Raw genomic sequence first — 19,671 nt, forward strand, 5'->3', positions numbered from 1 at the left:
GGCCCTGCACCCCATGGAAGACCAGGAAAAGCACCTGGATCCTGGCTCCTGCCATCGGATCAGCGCGGTGCGCCGGCTGCAGCGGCGGCCATTGGAGGGTGAACCAACGGCAAAGGAAGACCTTTCTCTCTGTCTCTCTCTCTCACTGTCCACTCTGCCTGTCAAAAAAAAAAAAAAAAAAAAAAAAAAAAAACAGGAAGTTGGATCAGAATGGAATAGGGACTCGAACCCAGGCACTCCAACATGGGACGCAGTGTCTTAACTGCTGTGCCAATACCTGTCTGCCCCCTTTCTCTTGCTTGAGGCTAAGTAATATGCCAGTGTGTCTAGACATCACGTTTGCTTTATCTATTTATCCTCGGGTAGACAGTGGGTGGATTCCACATCTTGGCTGTTGTGAATCTACAGTGAATATTGGAGCGCAGGCATCACTTCAACGTATCTCTCCTGCCCTTCGGACATACACCTGGCAGCGGAATTACTAGATCATATGGAAGTTTTCTTTTTAATACTTTGAGGAGCCTCCATGCTGTTTTTCATAATGGAAATCCTCATGAGTTTCTCTCCTTTTTTTTCGAAAGGTGGAACAACAGAGAGACAGCCTGACAGAGAGATCACCCATCTGCTGGGTTACTCCCCAAATGCTTACAACAGCCGGCGCTGGGCCAGGCCAAAGCCAGGAGCCTGGGACTCCATCAGGGTCTCCCATGTGGGCAACAGGGACCCAAGTACTTGAGCCACTGCGCTGCCTCCCAGGGTGTCTATCAACAGGAGGCTGGAATCAGAAGCAGAGTGTCCAGGCATGGGAGGCTGGCATCTCAAGCCGTGCCAAACACACACCACCTTCCTGGATGAATGTGAACTTAGCCTAATAAATCCATGAACTCAGCTGCAGACCACGAACACTGACAGCCACTACAAAACTCCAGTTGCACCCAGTAACACCACACAGATGTCCACCCCAACCCCAGCACCAGCACGGAGGGGTTGGTGTAGCCCCCGCAGCTCAGTCCTGCTGGTTTGAGGGAGTAGCACCCTGGGCAAGACACAAGTCTCCCGTCGCCGACTTTGTGACAGCGACCCTGGCACCTCTGTGCCCAGCCCCTCTCCTCTGCATTTATGACAGGCTCTCCCAGGAAAACCCACTGCACAGGTTGGGTGGACAGCCAGTCCTTAGTAGAGGAATTCCATCCAATTTCCTCCAGGTGCCTCTTCTCAACGTAGAAAACTGTGTCTTCTGCTCCCCTCCCCTCCTCTCCCTCCCCTTCCCTCCTCTCCTCTCCTCTCCCTCCCCTCCCCTTCCCCTACTCCAGTCCTTTCTCACTCAACAACCTGCTGGCGGCTTGGTCTGTGCTCACAGCTGGTCCGGGAGACTGTGGGGCGACAGCGGGGCAGGCAGGCGTGCCCAAGGCGAGGCTGGGGAAGGGCTCCCCATAGCCCGGAGGGATCAGGGAGGGCTTTGCAGAGCCAATGACATTTGAGCTGAGTCCCGGGGATGAGCACATTATCTGGGATGATGTGACAGTTGGTGAAGAGGCTGTTCCAAGAGAGGGCACAGCAAGTACCAAGTGTTGAGGCCACAAAGAGCATAATGTGCTGGGGGGCAGGCAAGGAAGTCGGCTCTGCCCTGGAAAGGGGTAGAAAGTACTACAACACAGTCAGCCGGCCAAGCCGCAGGAAGACTTTGGGCCCCTGCAGAATTTTAATCAGGGCGATGCATGACGGGATTCTGAAAAATTATGACAAAGTCCATTTACTTTTTTTTCTTTCCTATGATTTAGCAAAAATTTACACTGGGGCTGGGGCTTGGGCTCGCAGAGTTTCCAGGCTGGGGGCGGGTTCCCCTGTCTCCTGTGGCTTTCTGTGCTAAAGAGGCCAGAAAGCTAGAAACAACGACGCCCACGGGAGCACCTAAGCTGCTCTCACACACAACCAGGCCAGATCTGGGAGGTGGGAGAGGCGGAGGCTGGGCTGGGTCCACCCCTACTCCTCCGGCCGCCGGGCAGCTGGGAGGCGCTAGCACAGGTCCGAGGGCCGCTGCTCTTGGCCTCCAGGGTACTGAGAGTTTTAGCGCCGTTACTGAGTTGGAGTGACAGCTCCCCCGTTCCCCGCTCCCCAGCCCACTCCGAGGTCAGCTCCAGGCCCGCCTACAGCTCTTCCAGGAACTCTTGTGCGACAGTTGCTATGGCTCAGCACTTCCCGGGGGGTGGCTCCTGCCTTTGACGGCCAAAGGGCCCAGTGCTGTGCCCTGTGAGGCTCAAGCCTCTGGGTGATGTTCTCAGAGGGAGGCAGCTGGACCCCCACCGTGATTCCCAGGTGGGAAAGGGCATTCCCCAGGCACAGGAAGGGGTTTGGATGCTGGCTAGCCACAAAGAACGACCCAGGTCTCGGGAGTTAACAAAAGTCCTTTATTCCATACGGTGGCCAAGGACAGCAATGCACTGAGGGAGGGGCCTTGCATCTGAGTGGGAGCTGCTGCAAAGGATCCAAGTGGCCAAAGCTCGGGGTTCTGTGAGAAGGGGCCCTGGGATCTTCCGGCCCCTTCTCTCCCTCCTCACCTGAGACACGGCAGTGGCCAGGAGCCACGGTGCCAGGGGCTGGGACAAGCCCCCGAGGGCAGGGTCTGGCTCAGCGCTGCGTGGGCAGGAAGCGCAGGCCCACCTTCTTATTGGGAACGAGGACGATGCGGGCCACGCTCTGCACCTCTCCCGTCTCAGGCGCCAGCATCAGCTCATACCGCTGGATCAGCTGGGAGGCAGAGAACACACACACACACACACACACACACACGGGCCATCGGCGTCTGTGCCTCCCACCCACTGCCCCGGTCTGCACGCTCCCACCTGACCCTCCCTGCCTCCTCCTGGAGGACCCCACATCTCCCTGCAGCCTCTCCCCACTCACCCTGGCCAGCAGCAGCTGCATCTCTAGTTCCGCTATCCTGCGGCCGAGGCAGGCCCGGACCCCGTAGCCAAAGGGCACAGAGCCAAACGGGTGCTGGGTCTTAGAGGTCTCGGGCTGGCCTTTCCTCAACCAGCGGTAGGGCCAGAAGGTGTCAGGCTCAGAGAAGGTGCTGGGGTCCCGGGACGTCACATAATGGCAGAACACAAACTGGGTCTATGGAAGAAGAACGGTCGGCGCTGACTCCATCCGCCTGGGCGGCCCACACTCCCGGGCCCCGCGCTCTGCAGCCCCACTCACGTTCTTGGGGAAGAGGAAGCCGCCGACTTCGATCTCCTTGTCCACGATGATGCGGGAGTTTGCAGGGATCACCGGGTACAGACTGCAGGGAGAGGGAAGTCTGGAGTCTGGATTCAAGCGTGGAGGCGCAGTGCCTGCCCCTTTCCTACCCCTGTAGCCCCCAGCCCCAATTCCCATCCCCTCCATGCCCAGCCCCCACTTCCTACTCTCAGCTCTGACTCCGCCCACACACCTAAGGGTCTGTGCTGGGGGTGGGGGGTGCTGCAGCCTACCGCAGGGTCTCCTTCAGCACCGCTTTGAGCAGGGGCATGTGGGCAAAGTCCTTGTGCTGCGGCACCTGCCCGGCTGCCACCACACCCACCACCTCCTTGCGCAAGGCCGCCTGGATCTCTGGGTTCTTTGAAAGGTGGTATAGGGCCCACGTGAGCGTGTTGGACGTCTAGGAGCAGAGTGGGAGATGCAATGAGGGGGCATTCTAGGAGAGGCGCCAGCGGGGTGGGGAGTGTATGAGTGGGTGCATGCGAAATATCAGGGGGTGGGGGAAGTAACTTGCCCCAACACGGAGGTTCACGGGGAGTTCAGTACCTATTGTGCCTCCACACTGGGACGAGGCACGTAGGAGAAGGCAATAACAAAGAGAGACATAGCAGGCCGAAAAGCTGGATGGAAGGTGCTTGGGGACACACTTTCCACTGTCCCCTTAAACTGCAGCAAGCCAGAGGCAGAGTGCACGTGAGATGCCGGGAGTCACGGGCCCCCCTGCAGGACCAGCCCCCGCTCGCTCCGGCAGGGCTGTGTGCCCTATGCGTCCTCCCAGCATCGCATCCGCGTCAGAGAGAGAAGCAGAGGAAGGTCATGGTCAGTCGGCGGGTAACAGAGAAGGTGGCCCAGGACAGGAGCTGGGACCTTCACACACCGTGTCCACTCCGGCCAGCAGGAGCTCGGGCAGGCTGCCCAGGGCCTCTCGGGGACTCAGCTGTCCACTGGTCAGCAGGGAATGCAGGTAGCCGGATACCTGGACCCCATCTGACCCCGCTGACTGCAGCTGGGCCACCACCTCCTGAAGTTTCTGATCAATGAGATTCTTCCCTGCAGGTGCAATGGAGAATGGGAGGGAATGAGGCCAGCAGTCCTGACCTCCGGGGCTCGGGACCACGCCAGCCGCCGAGGCACACGGGAGAAGGCCCTGGGATGGGTGCACACCCGGCTGCCAGCCCCGGCTCCCTCCCCTGGCTCCATCGTGGGGCCTCTCACCAAAGGAGAAGATGGTGTCCCAGCCGTCCAGGTAGCGCTTCCAGAAGGGCAGCAGGGGGCGGGTCCACTTGGGGAGGAAGGTGACGTAGACTGAGTTCTGGAACATGAGCCCTACAGATCTGATGAAGTTCTCCGTGTCCTTGGGGATGGATGCTTCCAGGCAACCGATACGTTTCTCGAACAGGATGTAGCAAATAGCTGGGTAGTACGGGGAGGCCGTCACAGGAGGCGGAGCCAGTGCGTCCAGAGTCCAGGGGGCCTCCAAAGGGGGAGTGCGGCCTACCCCTGGCCCATCCGCCCCCCGCCCCAGAGCCCCTCTCCCAACAAGGGTACCTTCTAGAGCAAAGTGGTAGAGCAAGTCAGCCATGTCGGGCACCTGGTCCCCCGAGGCGCTCTCTGCTCGCAGCTGGTCCAGTCGAACCACAAAGCTGTCAATCACTTCATTGAGAGCATCAGTGTAGAGTGCGGCCTCTGCTGGCTTCAGCAAGCGCTGGTTCAGAGCCTGGCGCAGCTGGTACCAGTCGTGGCCGTCCCTGCAGGCACACAGAGGAACAACACACACCTAAGCCTCCGACAGGGCACGGAAGCACCCCGAGGCTCCCCAGGAGTCCAGGGGAGTCTCGGCTTCCTGGATTTTAGAACCAGAGAAGCACCAAGCTGGCTGTTCTTTTCTTCTCGAGATTTTATTTGTTATATTTGAAAGGCAGAGTTAGAGGAAGAGAGGGAGAGACAGATCTGCCATTTGCTGGTTCACTCTCCAAATAGCCACAATGGCCAGGGCTGAGTCCAGCCAAAGCCAGGAGTGCAGAAGGGCTTCTTCGGGTCTCCCACGTGGGTGCAGGGGCCCAAGCACTTGGGCCGTCTTTTGCTTCTGTCCCAGGCACATTAGCAGGGAACTGGACTGGAAGTGGAGCAGCTGAAACTCAAACTGGTGCTCCTATGCAATGCCAGGGACACGGGCTGCAGCTTAACCCCCTGAGCCACAGTCCCGGCCCCACCTCCAAACTTTCCAGCGGCAGAAGCTCAGAGTCCCAGGACGTCAGGGTCTCCCCAGCACAGTGGGAGTGAGCGAGGTGAGCACCTAGAACCAGACTGCCGAGGGTCGAGTCACGGGTCTGACATCACTGGCGGAGTGACCCCAGGGGCAGGTGTCTTAACACCCGTGTGCCTCTGTTGCTCCATCTGCAAAATGGGGATAACAGGAGTGCCTGGCTGAGTGGGGCTGCTCGGATCACTGGAGTGCTGGGACCACTGTCTGACACGTGGGGAGTGCTGAGGGAACCCTGGCCACGATCGTCCCAGAGCCCAACAACTCTGGGATCCTCCATAGCGAAGTGAAAGGTGGTTCCAGTTCCTCCAAGAGGCTGAAGCAGAGCAAATCAGATTCCTGGGGTGCTTAGGTTCTGGCTCACTGTGTTCCTCTGGCACTAAGCCAAGGTCAGAGGTCAAGGGCACAGGGAGGCCCAACAGGCTGAGGCCCCGGGCATGCAGTACCTGGCTGGCTTCCTCACTGGTTAGGTGGGGATGCTCAGGTGGGTGGGACCACCTCCGGGAGCTGTCCGCCAGGCCTACTACTCCCTGTAAGCAGGCGAGGGATGAGCCCATCTTTTAAAGCTGGTTGAAGAGCAGGAAGTCTAATGCAGTCCGATTTTAAGAGGAAGAGGAGTCTGACCTATCCGGGCTTATATTAGCACACTTCCAGGGAAAGTGAGGCGGACCACGCAGCAAGGGGCGGGCCCTGTAGTGCGGTGGGTTAAGCCACCACTTGGGACACCCACATCCCTCATCCAAGTGCCCGCTGAAGTCCTGACTTTTCTGCTTCCCAATCCAGCGCCCTGCTCATATGCAGACGATGGCTCAAATACTCAGGTCCCTGCCACCCACGTAGGTGACCTGGTTGAGTGTGGGCATATGGGGAGTGAACCCGTGGATGGATGGAACATATCTCTGTCTCTGCTTCTTGAATAAAATGGGGGATATATATATATATATATATATATATATATATATATATATATAAACATGGATGCCAAACAGCTGGGGAGGGGCAAAGCCATTTGCTGGTTTTCAAATTCTATTAACACACTGTAGAAGGCCGGAATATGCCAGCTATAGCCTGTGGCCTGGGGAATAATGCATCATCTATGATTCCCATTCACCTGCTTGGACTGGCACATGAGTACGCAACACACTTGGCCAATGCTTTACCTTGTCACTGCCAAAATCATAACTGTCCTAGGCATATGCCTCCCTCTCTCTGTGGGAAGCACCTATGAAGGTGACAGGCAAAAAGAAGCACTAATTCGGGAAATTCTTTTTCAGGTTAAATGAGCCTTTCCAAGGAATACGGCCACAGTGTTTTCTCCAAATAGGCAGACCCACTCCATTACGACTTGTCACGTTTCCAACCACGATAGAGAACAATGGATCCAGAAAGGCCCCAGGGACACCATGGGGATGCTGTGGTCCACACCTCCTGTTTCACAGGTAGAGACACAGGGCAAAGGGAGAAGCCTTCACTCGTTCACAGCCACAGTTTACGAGTGGAAAAGCCAGGGCCCCTCCCTGGACTTCGCCCGTGCCAGCCGCGCCTCCTAGAGTGCGTGCCGGGCTTAGAGGGCGCACGCCGATCCCGCTCTGCCCAACATCCCACTGAGCCCGTCGGGCCCCAGCTCACGTGGTGAAGACCCCGTAGGCCAGGTCCTGGTGGTCGCGGTGCTCCTTCCACAGCTGCATGTCATTCCGGACCGGGTACTTGCCCTCTTGCCGCATCACCGTCTCCACGAGCGGGGCGCTGGCCAGGTTCACAAACAACTGGGGCCCCAGGTAGGACACCCACATCGGACCATACCTGGCCTTGTTCAGCACCTGGGGGGGGGTCAACGAAGCTGAATTACTGGGGCCCGGCTGGGCCGGCACTTCCAGGAGAGATGGGGTGGGGGAGCCGCCGACGGCCGCACCAGAGAGAGGGGGCAAGCATGGGGTGACCCATGCTTCCCAAGGGGGAGCCCTGAGAAAAAGAGCTGGGATACACAATGGGTGTCTGTCTGGTGGCCCTGGGGAAATGAGATCCCCAGAGGGATGGGACGAAAAAACTGGGAGATGTGGCGAACTGGGTGTGTCAAGATGTCGGCACTGGGGGGTCCAGCGATTTAGGGAAACTGAGTCCTTTAGAGAGGTGCAGTGGGAAGCCGCTCTGTCTCCTTCCCTGCAGTCGGCTCCCAACGGGATGAAACGAACGTTGTGTTATCAACAAGAAAGAAGATGATCAGAGATTCCAGAACAGACAAGAAGCCGGACGATGAAGGCAGGATTTCTGCAGGAATTAAACTCCGTGGTATGCGGATGTTTAAAAATGTATTGGCTAAGTCATGCAATTCTCAAATATTTTCGCTTAGAAGTTCTAAAGCACGTGACAAGTGATACCTACGGCACCTATGATGTTGACATGGCTACCGTGTTTCTAGAAGCCTGAAAAGGAAGACATTATGGTGCTGGGAAGGTAAAGCTTAGAAAGAGTCCACATTCCTGCTGAACTCTTTATTTAGTGCAGTGCTAAGTCTTTGTAACATAAATTAAAAACATGTTATCTTTTTTTTTTTTTTTTTTTGACAGGCAGAGTTAGACAGTGAGAGAGAGAGACAGAAAGGTCTTCCTTCCGTTGGTTCACCCCCCAAATGGCTACTATGGCTGGCGCTGCGCTGATCCAAAGGCAGGAGCCAGGAACTTATCCTGGTCTCCCATGGGGTGCAGGGCCCAAGCACTTGGGCCATCCTCCACTGCACTCCCGGGCCACAGCGGAGAGCTGGCCTGGAAGAGGGGCAACCGGGACAGAATCCGGTGCCCCAACCGGGACTCGAACCCGGTGTGCCGGCGCTGCAAGGCGGAGGATTAGCCTAGTGAGCCGTGGTGCCAGCCAAAACATGTTATCTTAAAAACTAAAAAATGAAGAAAGGCCAGAGGGGAGAGAGGGAGGAAGAGCGAGGGGATATCATTATAGTCTTATAGTTGAATCTGTTCTCTTTGTATTAATATCACATTCACATGAAAAAATAAAGTATCAGAGGGTTTAAAAAAAAAGAAGACAACAAAAAGGAAAACTTTCTAAAATGAGATCAATGTTGGAAAAGCTAACATAAAATTTAAGGTTGAAAGTCTAAAACAAAACAGGAGACTTGGAAAAGAGACTTTGCCTTTTCTGAATGCTGCTTCCCTGAGATGATTCAATCGAGGGGCTGGCACTGTGGTGCAGCGGGGTAAAGCCCCGGTCTGCAGGCATCCCATATGGGTGCCAGTTCGAGTCCCGGCTGCTCTACTTCCGATCCAGCTCTCTGCTATGGCCTGGAAAGCAGTAGAAGATGGCCCAAGTCCTTGGGCCCCTGCACCCACGTGGGAGACCTGGAAGAAGCTCCTGGCTCCTGGCTTCAGATAAGCACAGCTCCAGCCGTTGTAGCCATCTGGGGAGTGAACCAGTGGATGGAAGACCCCTCTCTCTCTCTCTCTCTCTCTCTCTGTGCCTCTCTGTAACTCTGATTTTCAAATAAATCTTCAAAAAAAATTTCAATCCAATGAGGTTGCCTGCAAGAAGCACTGAGACTGGCAGTTTGAGAACTGCACACCCATTTCGTGGTTAAAAGGGCAGAGGCCTCCGTCCCGCACTGGTACAGGAGGAGGCACACGAATCCACATCCACAGAACAAAAGCAAAGCCACACAACGGTGGGAGAAAGAGAATCCACAGACCCTGAGGCTAAATTCACTGGCCAAAAACTGATGCATGTTCTGGCTAAGTCACACTGCCACAGAAAATGAAGCGGTGATGTCCCAACTACTTCATTTTCTGTAGTCTTTTAAGATTTTAAGACGAACAGAATGTGTTCCAGTAAAGAAATTAAGCCAAAGGATATCTGTAAAAGAGGCATTAAGATTAAAGAGAAGGTCGGCGCTGCGGCTCACTAGACTAATCCTCCGCCTTGCAGCGCCAGCACACCAGGTTCTAGTCCCGGTCGGGGCGCCGGATTCTGTCCCAGTTGCCCCTCTTCCAGGCCAGCTCTCCGCTGTGGCCCGGGAGTGCAGTGGAGGATGGCCCAAGTCCTTGGGCCCTGCACCCCATGGGAGGCCAGGAGAAGCACCTGGCTCCTGCCATCGGATCAGTGCGGTGCTCCAGCCGCAGCGCGCCGGCCGCGACGGCCACTGGAGGGTGAACCAACGGCAAAAGGAAAACCTTTTTCTCTGTCTCTCTCTCTCACTGTCCACTCTGCCTGTCAAAAAAAAAAAAAAAAAAAAGATTAAAGAGAAGAGATCTGTCATATTCAAATTACAGAAGGGAAGACTCACTCATCTCCTTAGACTAGAAAAATGCCAATCTTACTGGTTTTACTTCTAGCATTAAAAAAAAAAGAAAGAAAGAAAGAAAGAAAGAAAGAAAGAAAGAAAGAAAGAAAGAAAGAAAGAAAGAAAGAAAGAAAGAAAGAAAGAAAGAAAGAAAGAAAGAAAGGAAGGAAGGGATCTGGGGCAGGCATTTGGCCTATCAGCTGAGATGCCAGCTGGCATGCCCGTGTCCCATATCAGGGTGCCTGGGTCTGCCGCTCGGCTCCGCTTCCGGACTCCGGCTTCTCGCTAATGAGGACCCTGGGAGGCAGCAGTGACTGACCAAGCAACCGGGCTCCTGCATGGGAGAGCTGCATGACTTCTCAGCTGCCAGCTCCGGCCCGGCCCGGCCTGGCCATGGCTGCTACAAGCATCTGGGGGTGAACCACAGGATGGAGGTTCTCTCTCTCTCTCTCTCTCTTCCTGTCTTCTGTCTCTCTGCCTCTCAAATAAATAGATTTAAAACAATTGGATTCATTCTTCTGTGACTAACATAATGACTCCCAGTATATCACCCAGTTGCCAAGAATGCACCCTGGGGAGGAAGTCTGAACAAATCTCCAAGGTGACTTGGGCTGTTGCCCACGTGCACCTCCCAGTAACGCCTACCAGCGTGATATGATTATGAACGATTGATTTGTCTGTAAACTACAGCAAATACACTTATTTTCCAGGAAGGAAATAGACAATATTCAGACATCACTGTTAGGAGTCTTAAATGACACATCCTTACTGGGAGGACAATTTTGCTAATATTTTTTCTTTACTTTTAAAGATTTTTTTAAATTTATTTGAAAGGCAGAGTTAGAGAGAGAGAGAGAGATTGAGAAAGAGAGAATCTTCCATCTTCTGGTTTACCTCCTAAATGGCTACAAAGACCAGGTCTGGGCCAGGCCAAAGCCAAGAGCGTGGAAATCCATCCAGATCTCCCATGTGGGTGCAGGGGCTCAAGCACTTGGACCATCCTCTGCTGCTTTCCCAGACACATTAGCAGGGTGCTGGATTGGAAGCATGGCAGCTGGAATTTGAATCAGTGCTCATATGGGATGCTGGTGTCGTGGCTGGCAGCTTAACTCCCCGTACATTTATTTATTTATTTATTAGATTTACTTATTTATTTGAGAGGCGGAGCTACAGAGAGGCAGAGGCAGAGAGAAAGAGAGGTCTTTCATCCATGGTTCACTCCCCAGATGGCTGCAATGGCTGGAGCTGAGCCGACCTGAAGCCAGGAGCCAGGAGCTTCTTCCGGGTCTCCCACGTGGGTGCAGGGTCCCAAGGACTTGGGTTATCTTCTGCTGTTTTCCCAGGCCATAGCAGAGAGCTGACGGGACACGGAGCATCCAGGTCTCAAACTGGTGCCCATATGGGATGCCAGCACTGCAGGCAGAAGCTTTAGCTGCTATGCCACAGTGCCAGCCCCTTTGTTAATATTTATAAAAATTACAAATTTATAAATAAAGTATGGTTGTCTATAAAATGGAGTACTATATCACCTTTAAAATAAAGGCAAAAAAGCTCCTTGTCATGCTAATATAGAAAGGCTCCTGTCTTATTCAGCTTTACGTTACTATAAAAATGCCTGAGACAAGCTACTCATGAAGGAGAGGTTTATTATGACTCATAGTTCTGGAGGGTCATAGTCCAAGACCAGGTGGCCCCATTGTTCACATCTGGTGACGGCGATCTGGCTGGCAGAGTCCTGTGCTGGCACAGATTGTCACATGGCATCACATGGCAAGAGGGGGCACACCTGTCCATGTGTGGCCTTTGATAAAGTCACCAGGATTTCATCCCTAATGGCCCAATCCCATCCAATCACCTCCCAAAGGCCCCACCCTCACACACAATAACTGGACTAATTTTTCACCCTCTTGGTGCCATTAACTTATGGTCTCGGTGTTTAAACATCAGCATGATATGGGGAGCCAAATCCTGTTCAAACCATAGCAGTGCTTAAGGCAGATCTGTAAGTGAAAATGGGGACCACTGCTGTGGTGTAGTGGGTAAAGCTGCCACCTGTAGTGCCGGCATCCCATATGGGCACCAGTTCGAGTCCCGGCTGCTCCACTTCCAATCCAGCTCTCTGCTATGGCCTGAGAAAACATTGGAAGATGGCCTAAGTCCTTGGGTCCCTGCACCCATGTGGGAGACCTGGAAGAAGCTCCTGGCTCTTGGCTTCGAATCAGCCCAGCTCCAGCAGTTGTGATCATTTGGGGAGTGAACCAGCAGATGGAAGACCTTTCTCTCTCTCTCTCTCTCTCTCTCTGCCTGTGTAACTCTCTGCCTTTCAAATAAATTAATCAATATTTTAAAAAAAAAAGATAAGTGAAAATGCACACTACCTTTGTCCAAGAAAGGAGGCTAAATAAGAATACAGAGTTTAGTATTAGCTTTCATAGAACAATACTGAATAGATACATAGAAACTAATTAAAATGATGACTCAAGTGTGGGGGAGGGGATGTGGAGGCCAGCAGTAGGGATGAGGCTACTTAATTCATTTATGTTATGTTGTTTTAAGTTTGGAACTAAGTTTTTGTTTTGTTTTTGTTTTCTTTTTTTTTTAAGTTTGGAACTATGAGAATGTATTACCTACGCAAACTTTTAAGATCTAAAAAAAAAAAAAAAAAGACAGTATTTTCTGAATTAAGAATTCACCTGCTGTTGATCAGATAATGCCAGGAGGTAAGAGAGCCTGGCTGAATCTCTGAGTTCATGTTCACACTGCTCCTTAGATAGAAAAGGGGGTCCTAGCATGATTTTATCTTCCTATATGAGTTCTTTTTTTAAGATTTATTTATTTATTTGAGAGACAGAGTTAGATAAAGAGAGAGAGAGGGAAAGAGGGGAGAGGTCTTCCATACACTCACTCTCCAAATGGCTGCAATGGCCAGAGCTGGGCCAATCCAAAGACAGGGGCCAGGAGCTTCTTCTGGGTCTCCCACGTGGGTGTAGGGGCCCAAGGACTTGGGTCATCTTCCCCTGCTTTCCCAGGTGCATTAGCAGGGAGCTGGATTGGAAGTGGAGCAGCCGGGACTCAAACTGCACCCACATGGGGTGCCAGCACCAGAGGTGGAGGCTTTACCTGCTATACACAGCACCACAGCACCAACCCCAACATGGGTTCTTATACAAGCTGATTCTCCTCTACTGAATTCCTTAAGAGTCTTAGCCTAAAAGGAGACTTTATTTGTTCTTCCAGTTTGGTTTGTTCAAGGCATAACTAGTAATCGCACCTATGTCCTTAGAGTTGGTCACAATCCAGACCCCTTCCACGTGCTTTGCCTGTGCTAACTTGGTGGTCCTTACTGCGGCTACATGAAGCAGGTGTAACAGTGCCCCAAGGGCCCGGGAAGCTGCTCAAGGTCATTACGGAGCTATGAGGCAGAGTTAGGGCTCAGACTCAGACCACCAGCTCTCAACCACTTGGTCCACTGATCCCTGTCAGAACTGACCATGTCCGCCTAACTGGAAACAAACTGAGGCCCTTTACCAACAGGATCTATTTTAAAACCACACGAACACTGCCACAGCCCCAGGTCTCTTTGCTGTGGCACAGTTGAGGCTTGGGGCTGGGTAGTGCTGGTGCGCCTAGTGTCCCGTGCATCGCTGGATGTATACCAGCGTCCCTGGCCTCTGCCCACCAGGACTCCCCTCTCCGAGTTGCTTCAACCAAAAATGTCCCCAGAAGTCACCGAAATGCCCCCTTGGGTAGAGAACCCTTGCAACAAACCCCACCTTCTAATGTGCCCTTTGATTCGTTTTAATTTACGGGCTCTTCTTTAAGGAGGAATGTATCGCTGTGTCGTTGTGAAGAACTATCAATCTGTTTGGTTTCTTTTCCTTCTAAGTTCAAATAAAATTGCACGGAACCTCTTTATGAGAATGTGAAGAGCGGTGGTACGCAACCATTTCCAGAGAACTTTTCTTCCCTCTCTATACTGAGATTTGCTTTTCAAATGTTTGCCATGATCTTGGCACCAGGAAAAAAAAAAGCCATATTTTCAGAGACTGTGGATAAATAGCCGTTTTCTCGGGTGCCAGCTTCTTCCCCGGGATCCAGGGCACCGAGAACATTTCCTGCCGGTCACTGAAGGGGTTTCTGGGTCTTTCCCCTCCTACCTGGGCCGTCCTCTCCCCTCTTCCTCCACGTTCCTTTCCTTTCAGCGTGCTTGGTGGAGCTGCACAAGGGCTGCTTATGTAAGAAGCTATTTTAGAAAGACACCCGGGGACTTGCTGAGAGATGTGTGCTGGGTCTGTGCACCGGGCCATTAGGCTGTAACCTGAGCCAATGAGAAAGTTCTCGGATGGGGACTGTGGAAGAGCCCTCTGCCGAGAGCGATCATCTTTCAGAATGAATGGGCAATGCCAGCCCTCACCTGGGGAGACTCCAGCAGGGAGTGTGTTAAATTCATTCAGCATTCATGTACCAAGTTCAGGCCCTGTTGCTCCTGGCCTGTTCTAGGGGCGGGGGATACAGCTGGAAAGATCCACCCCTAAGAGTGCTTGTTAGGCTGGCGCCATGGCTCACTAGGCTAATCCTCCGCCTTGCGCCGCCGGCACACCGGGTTCTAGTCCCAGTCGGGGCGCCGGATTCTGTCCCGGTTGCCCCTCTTCCAGGCCAGCTCTCTGCTGTGGCCAGGGAGTGCAGTGGAGGATGGCCCAAGTACTTGGGCCCTGCACCCCATGGGAGACCAGGAGAAGCACCTGGCTCCTGCCATCGGATCAGCGCGGTGCGCCAGCCGCGCGCCGGCCGCAGTGGCCATTGGAGGGTGAACCAACGGCAAAGGAAGACCTTTCTCTCTGTCTCTCTCTCTCACTGTCCACTCTGCCTGTCAAAACAAAGCAAAACAAAACAGTGCTTGTTTCCAGCGTGTGCTCCAGACTGTCGAGAACCTGATCACACACACGCCCAAACTGTTCGCTTGTGACTCTGTGGCTATCTCGTCTCTCCAAGCAGAAGGAAAACCTCGAGGGCAGGACCACGTCATATCTCTTTTTTTCTTTTTCTTTCTTTCTTTTCTTTCTTTTTTTTTTTTTTTTTTTTTGACAGATAGAGATAGACAGTTGAGAGAGACAGAGAGAAAGGTCTTCCTTCCATTGGTTCACTCCCCAAATGGCCGCTACGGCTGGCACTGTGCTGAGCCGAAGCCAAGAGCCAGGTGCTTCCTCCTGGTCTCCCATGTGGGTGCAGGACCCAAGCACTTGGGCCATCCTCCACTGCCTTCCCGGGCCACAGCAGAGAGCTGGACTGGAAGAGGAGTAACCAGTACTAGAACCTGGCGCCCATATGGGATGCCAGCGCCCACAGGCGGAGGATTAACCAAGTGAGCCACAGCGCTGGCCCCATGTCATACATCTTAATTCCCTCCTACACTGCTTGACACAATGCTAGGCACATTACAGACACTCAATACATACTGAGCAGCTGTCAAGGAAGCGAGTGGGAAAAAGTAACAAACTGCAGACCCCACAAAGATTACCAGACGGAGATGACGAGGAGGTGATGACGAGGAGGTGATGATTCCCAGGAAACCGCCAGCAGTGGCTCCTCTGGGCGGGCTTCAGTTTTTGTTTTGTTTTGGTTTTAGTTTTTGTTTATTTGAAAAGCAGAGCAACAGAGAGAGAAAGAGACAGATGGAGAGAGACCCTCTAAATGCTGGTGTACCCCTCAGATGCCCCCAACAGCCCGGTCTGGGCCAGGTCAAAGCCAGGAGCCCAGAACGCCATCCGGATCTCTCTTGCGGGTGGCAGGGACCCAAGTGCTTGAGCCGTCATCAGCTGCCTCCCAGCTGTGCACGAGCAGACTGCTGGATCAGAAGCAGAGCACGGACTTCCACCCTAGGCACCGAGGGGAGACGCAGGTGCCCCAAGTGGCACCTTTACCACTGTGCCCAGCAGCTGCCCCTGAGTGACAGTTCTCAGCGCCTAGAAGAATATGAAGAGGAAATTAAGAAGATAATCTCATTTGCAATAGCCTCTATTATGCACTGACTGTTTACTCCTATGCTGAAAGTCTGGCCCCAATGCGGCTGCATCTGGAAATGAGGCCCCTAAGGAAGCAAGCAGGGTTAAGCGAGGTCACCAGGGTGGGAGCCCTGATCTGATAGGATTAGGCCCTAATAAAAGGAGACACCAGAGGGCGAGCAGGAGGAGAGGCCATGTGAGTTCACGGGGAGAAGGTGGCGGGCAGCACGCCAGGGCGAGAGCCCTCACCAGGAACCAGCCACATTGGCACCCTGGACGCCGACTTCCAGCCTCCGGGCCCCAGAAAATCGATTTCTGTGGCTTCAGCCATGCAGTCCGCAGCGTTTTGGGACGGCTGTCCAAGCAGAGACGCAGCGTCATCTTAAATAATAATGAGAGAGGAACCTCCGAGGAAGCGGCACGTGTTCTTGGAACGGCAGAGCTGCAGCCAGCACACGGCTCCACCGCGAACCATGAGCACAGAGAAGCAGGGGCAACAGGTCGTTTTTAAGGGCAAAATAAGGAGGATTGCGTAAGATATTTTGAAACAATAACCCTCGACTAAGAGGACCAGTAACAAGAGCGTATCGGTCTCAGCTTAGACAGACAGCTGGTCGGCAGATGTCCTTACAGAAGTATCTCTGTGGTCAAGGGTGGCAGTGGGGAATGATTAATTGTGCTTTGGTTTTAATTCAAGTGATTAAGGAGTTGGGGGGGGGAGTGTTATGGAAAAGTTTTCAAGTTCCAGCGGAGGTGGTGGCTGTGCAACACCGAGAAGACTCCGAGTGTCCCCGTGCCCTTTAAAATGATGACTTGTATGCAACGACTTGAGTTTCACCTAAAAATTAGTTTTAAAGCCTGCAAGTTCATAGACTTTAAAAACCTCCAGAACCGCATTAAGAACCTGGCTGCGGACGACAGAGAGGTCTGAGGAGACAGAAAACAGAAAGGAACTGAGTGACCAGGTTTGGTCTCATAAATCAGGGGCAGACAGCTCTTGTCCCCTGCCTCGGGAGCCTACACTGGCAGCACCTCTCTTGCCTCCAGTGCTGGGGGAGTGTTTTCCTCCCTGCAGCACACTGGTCCTGAGCAGCTCGCTCTTTCTACCTCTTTTTCCTTTTATTTGTTTATTTTATTTGAAAGGCAGAGTTACAAAGAGAGGGAGAGGGAGGGAGAGAACTTTGCATTGGCTGGTTCACTCCCCATGTGGCCATAACGGCCAGAGCTGGACCAGATCAAAACCAGGAGCCAGCAGCTCCTTCCAGGTCTCCCACGTGGGTGCAGGGCCCCAAGCACTTGAGCCATCCTCCACTGCTTTCCCAGGGGCATTAGCAGGGAGCTGGATCAGAAGTGGAGCAGCCAGGATGCCAGCACCACAGGCAGCAGCTTTACCTGCTATGTCACAGTGCTGGTCTCTCTCTCTCTCTCTTTTTTTTTTTTTTTTTTTTTTTGAAGATCTATTTGTTTATTTGAAAGCCAGAATTACACACAGAGAGAAGGAGAGGCAGAGAGAGAGCAGTCTTCTATCCGCTGGTTCATTCCCCTAACTGGCTGCAACAGCTAGAGCTGTGCCATTCTGAAGCCAGGAGCCAGGAGCTTCTTCTGGGTCTCCCATGCAGGTGCAGGGGCTCAAGGACTTGGGCCATCTTCTACTGCTTTCTCAGGCCATAGCAGAGAGCCGGATTGGAAGTGAAGCAGCCAGGACTCGAACCAGAGCCCATATGGGATGCCGGCACTGCAGGCAGTGGCTTTACCCTCTATGCCATAGCGCTGGCCCTATCTTTTTCTTTCTAAGATTGATTTTATTTATTTGAAAGGCAGAGTGACCGAGAGGGAGAGACAGATTTTCCAACCACTGGTTCACTCCCCAAATGACCACAACAGCTGGGGCTGAGCCAGGCCAACGCCAGGAGCCAGGAATTGCATCCGGGTGTTCCACCTGGGTAGCAGGGGCCCAAATGGTCGGGCCATCTCTGCTGCTTTCCCAGGCACATTGGCAGGGATCTGGATCAGAAGCAGACCAGCTGGGACTCAAATCAGTGCTCCACTATGCGATGCTGGCATCACAGGTGACAGCTTAGCTCACTGCACCGCAACGCAGCCCCTCAGCAGTGTTCTGAAGGGATGGACAGAAACACGAGGACTTCCTGGTACAAGGCAAATCCAAAAGCAGCAGCAGCAGAAACCTGGGCAAGCTGAGAGTCAGGTACCAGCTCGACAAATGAGCAAGAAATAGAAGGCGGCTCACGGTAAGTAGATCATGAACAATCGGCAGAGAGAGGGAGCAGGCGTTTGAAGAACACAATGAGTTCTGTTTCTTGACATCCTAGCCTAGTTTTCAATGAGAGAACAGATAAATGAATGAACAAATGTCACAAAGCAACCAGGTGATTTTGCAGAAAAACAGAATCTGCCTCTAGGGTTGCTGAATCAAATCCTGGCTACTCTGCTTCCGATCCAAATAAATTCCAATTCAAATAACTAAATACATCAGAGAGAGAGAGAGAGAGAGAGAGAGAGAGAGTGTTAAATAGGAAATAGAGAAAGTCCCATCCAGACAGGTGGACTGCACGAGGCTGCAGCTGTAGCCACCGCCCAGAGCCAAGTGCACGCCTCACCCCCTGAGTCAGGCACCTGTGCCCTGTGGACCACACATCACACACAGAAGTTAATCCTAGATGGGCTAAAGATTTAAAAGGACAGAGAGACAAGAAGACGAACATGCTAGTTACATAAGCTCGATGTAGGGAAGAATATAAGGATTGATTTGATGACATAAAATTGTGACAACATCAACCCCGAATGCAGCTATACACCCCATAATGATGCTTTGGCCAATGAGGGGCTGCACATGGCACTGGTTCCATAAGATGTCGCCTGGTGACACAGTGTCGGTTTGTGTAAGCACCTACTACGATGTTTGCACAATGAGGAAATCACCTAAAGACACTTTTCTCAGAATGTATCCCTGTTGCTAAGTGACCACATTTTGCACTCTATTTGATAAAGGACTGATAATCTTGCTATATAATCAGGAAGCTGAAATGCACGAGAAAAATAAAAAGTCCTGTGAGAGGGGCAGGCATTGTGGTACAGTGGGTTAAGCTGCTGTCTGAGACACCTAATAGCATGTTAGAGTGCCTAAGATTTTTTTTAAAGATTTATTTATTTATTCATTTATTTATTTATTTGAAAGTTGGAGTTACAGAGAAGCAGAGGCAGAGAAAGAGAGGTCTCCCATCTGCTGGTTCACTCCCCAGATGGCCGCAATGGCCGGAGCTGTGCCGATCCAAAGTCAGGAGCCAGGAGTCTCTTCCAGGTCTCTCATGTGGGTGCAGGGGCCCAAGGACTTCTACTGCTTTCCCAGGCCATAGCAGAGAGCTGGATCAGATGTGGAACAGCTGGCACTGCAGGTGGCGGCTTTACCCGCTACACCATAGTGCCGGCCCCAGAGTGCCTAAGATTAAGTCCACCTCTTGTTCCAATGCAGTTTCCTGCTAATTCACCTGGGAGGCAGCATATGATGGCTCAAATACTTGGGTTCCTGCCACCCTCTTGGAAAACCCAGATGGAGTTCCCAGCTCCTGTCTTTGGCCTGGCCCAGACTTGTGGAGCAAACCAGCAAATGGAAGCTCTACTGCTCATATAATTAAAAGAAAATTTAAAAAGAAAAATTTTTACAAAGGTCAAAGGTGATTTTTATAGAAAAAGTGCCATGTGTTTTCATCTCAGCTCAGTCATCCACAACAGGTGGCAACAGGCGGCAGAAAGTGCTTAGCAGGAGATTCGGTTCCTGCTCCAGCCTCCAGCAGGCTCCCTGACTTTGCCACGGCCCCCTCGTGACCTTGCACAAAGGCTTGGATCCAGCCTTCCCTGGGCCT

The 19,671-nt window shown here is 52.7% G+C and overlaps 1 protein-coding gene across 1 annotated transcript in view; it reads right to left on the reverse strand.

Annotated features, from left to right (window-relative positions):
* Positions 1-2,389: 2,389 nt before the first annotated feature.
* CYP27A1 (cytochrome P450 family 27 subfamily A member 1) overlaps positions 2,390-19,671 on the reverse strand; it is a 40,415-nt gene continuing 23,133 nt past the window's right edge. Inside the window, exons 2-9 of the mRNA NM_001190430.2 lie at positions 7,133-7,323; positions 4,789-4,988; positions 4,456-4,653; positions 4,118-4,290; positions 3,474-3,640; positions 3,202-3,283; positions 2,905-3,117; positions 2,390-2,748 (exon numbers count right to left, since the gene is read on the reverse strand). Coding sequence (NP_001177359.1) covers positions 2,629-2,748; positions 2,905-3,117; positions 3,202-3,283; positions 3,474-3,640; positions 4,118-4,290; positions 4,456-4,653; positions 4,789-4,988; positions 7,133-7,323 — 1,344 coding nt within the window. The 3' untranslated portion in view covers positions 2,390-2,628. The remainder of the gene's footprint in view (positions 2,749-2,904; positions 3,118-3,201; positions 3,284-3,473; positions 3,641-4,117; positions 4,291-4,455; positions 4,654-4,788; positions 4,989-7,132; positions 7,324-19,671) is intronic.

This window comes from Oryctolagus cuniculus, chromosome 3 (assembly GCF_964237555.1).
Source record: "Oryctolagus cuniculus chromosome 3, mOryCun1.1, whole genome shotgun sequence".
NCBI classification, from domain to species: domain Eukaryota; kingdom Metazoa; phylum Chordata; class Mammalia; order Lagomorpha; family Leporidae; genus Oryctolagus; species Oryctolagus cuniculus.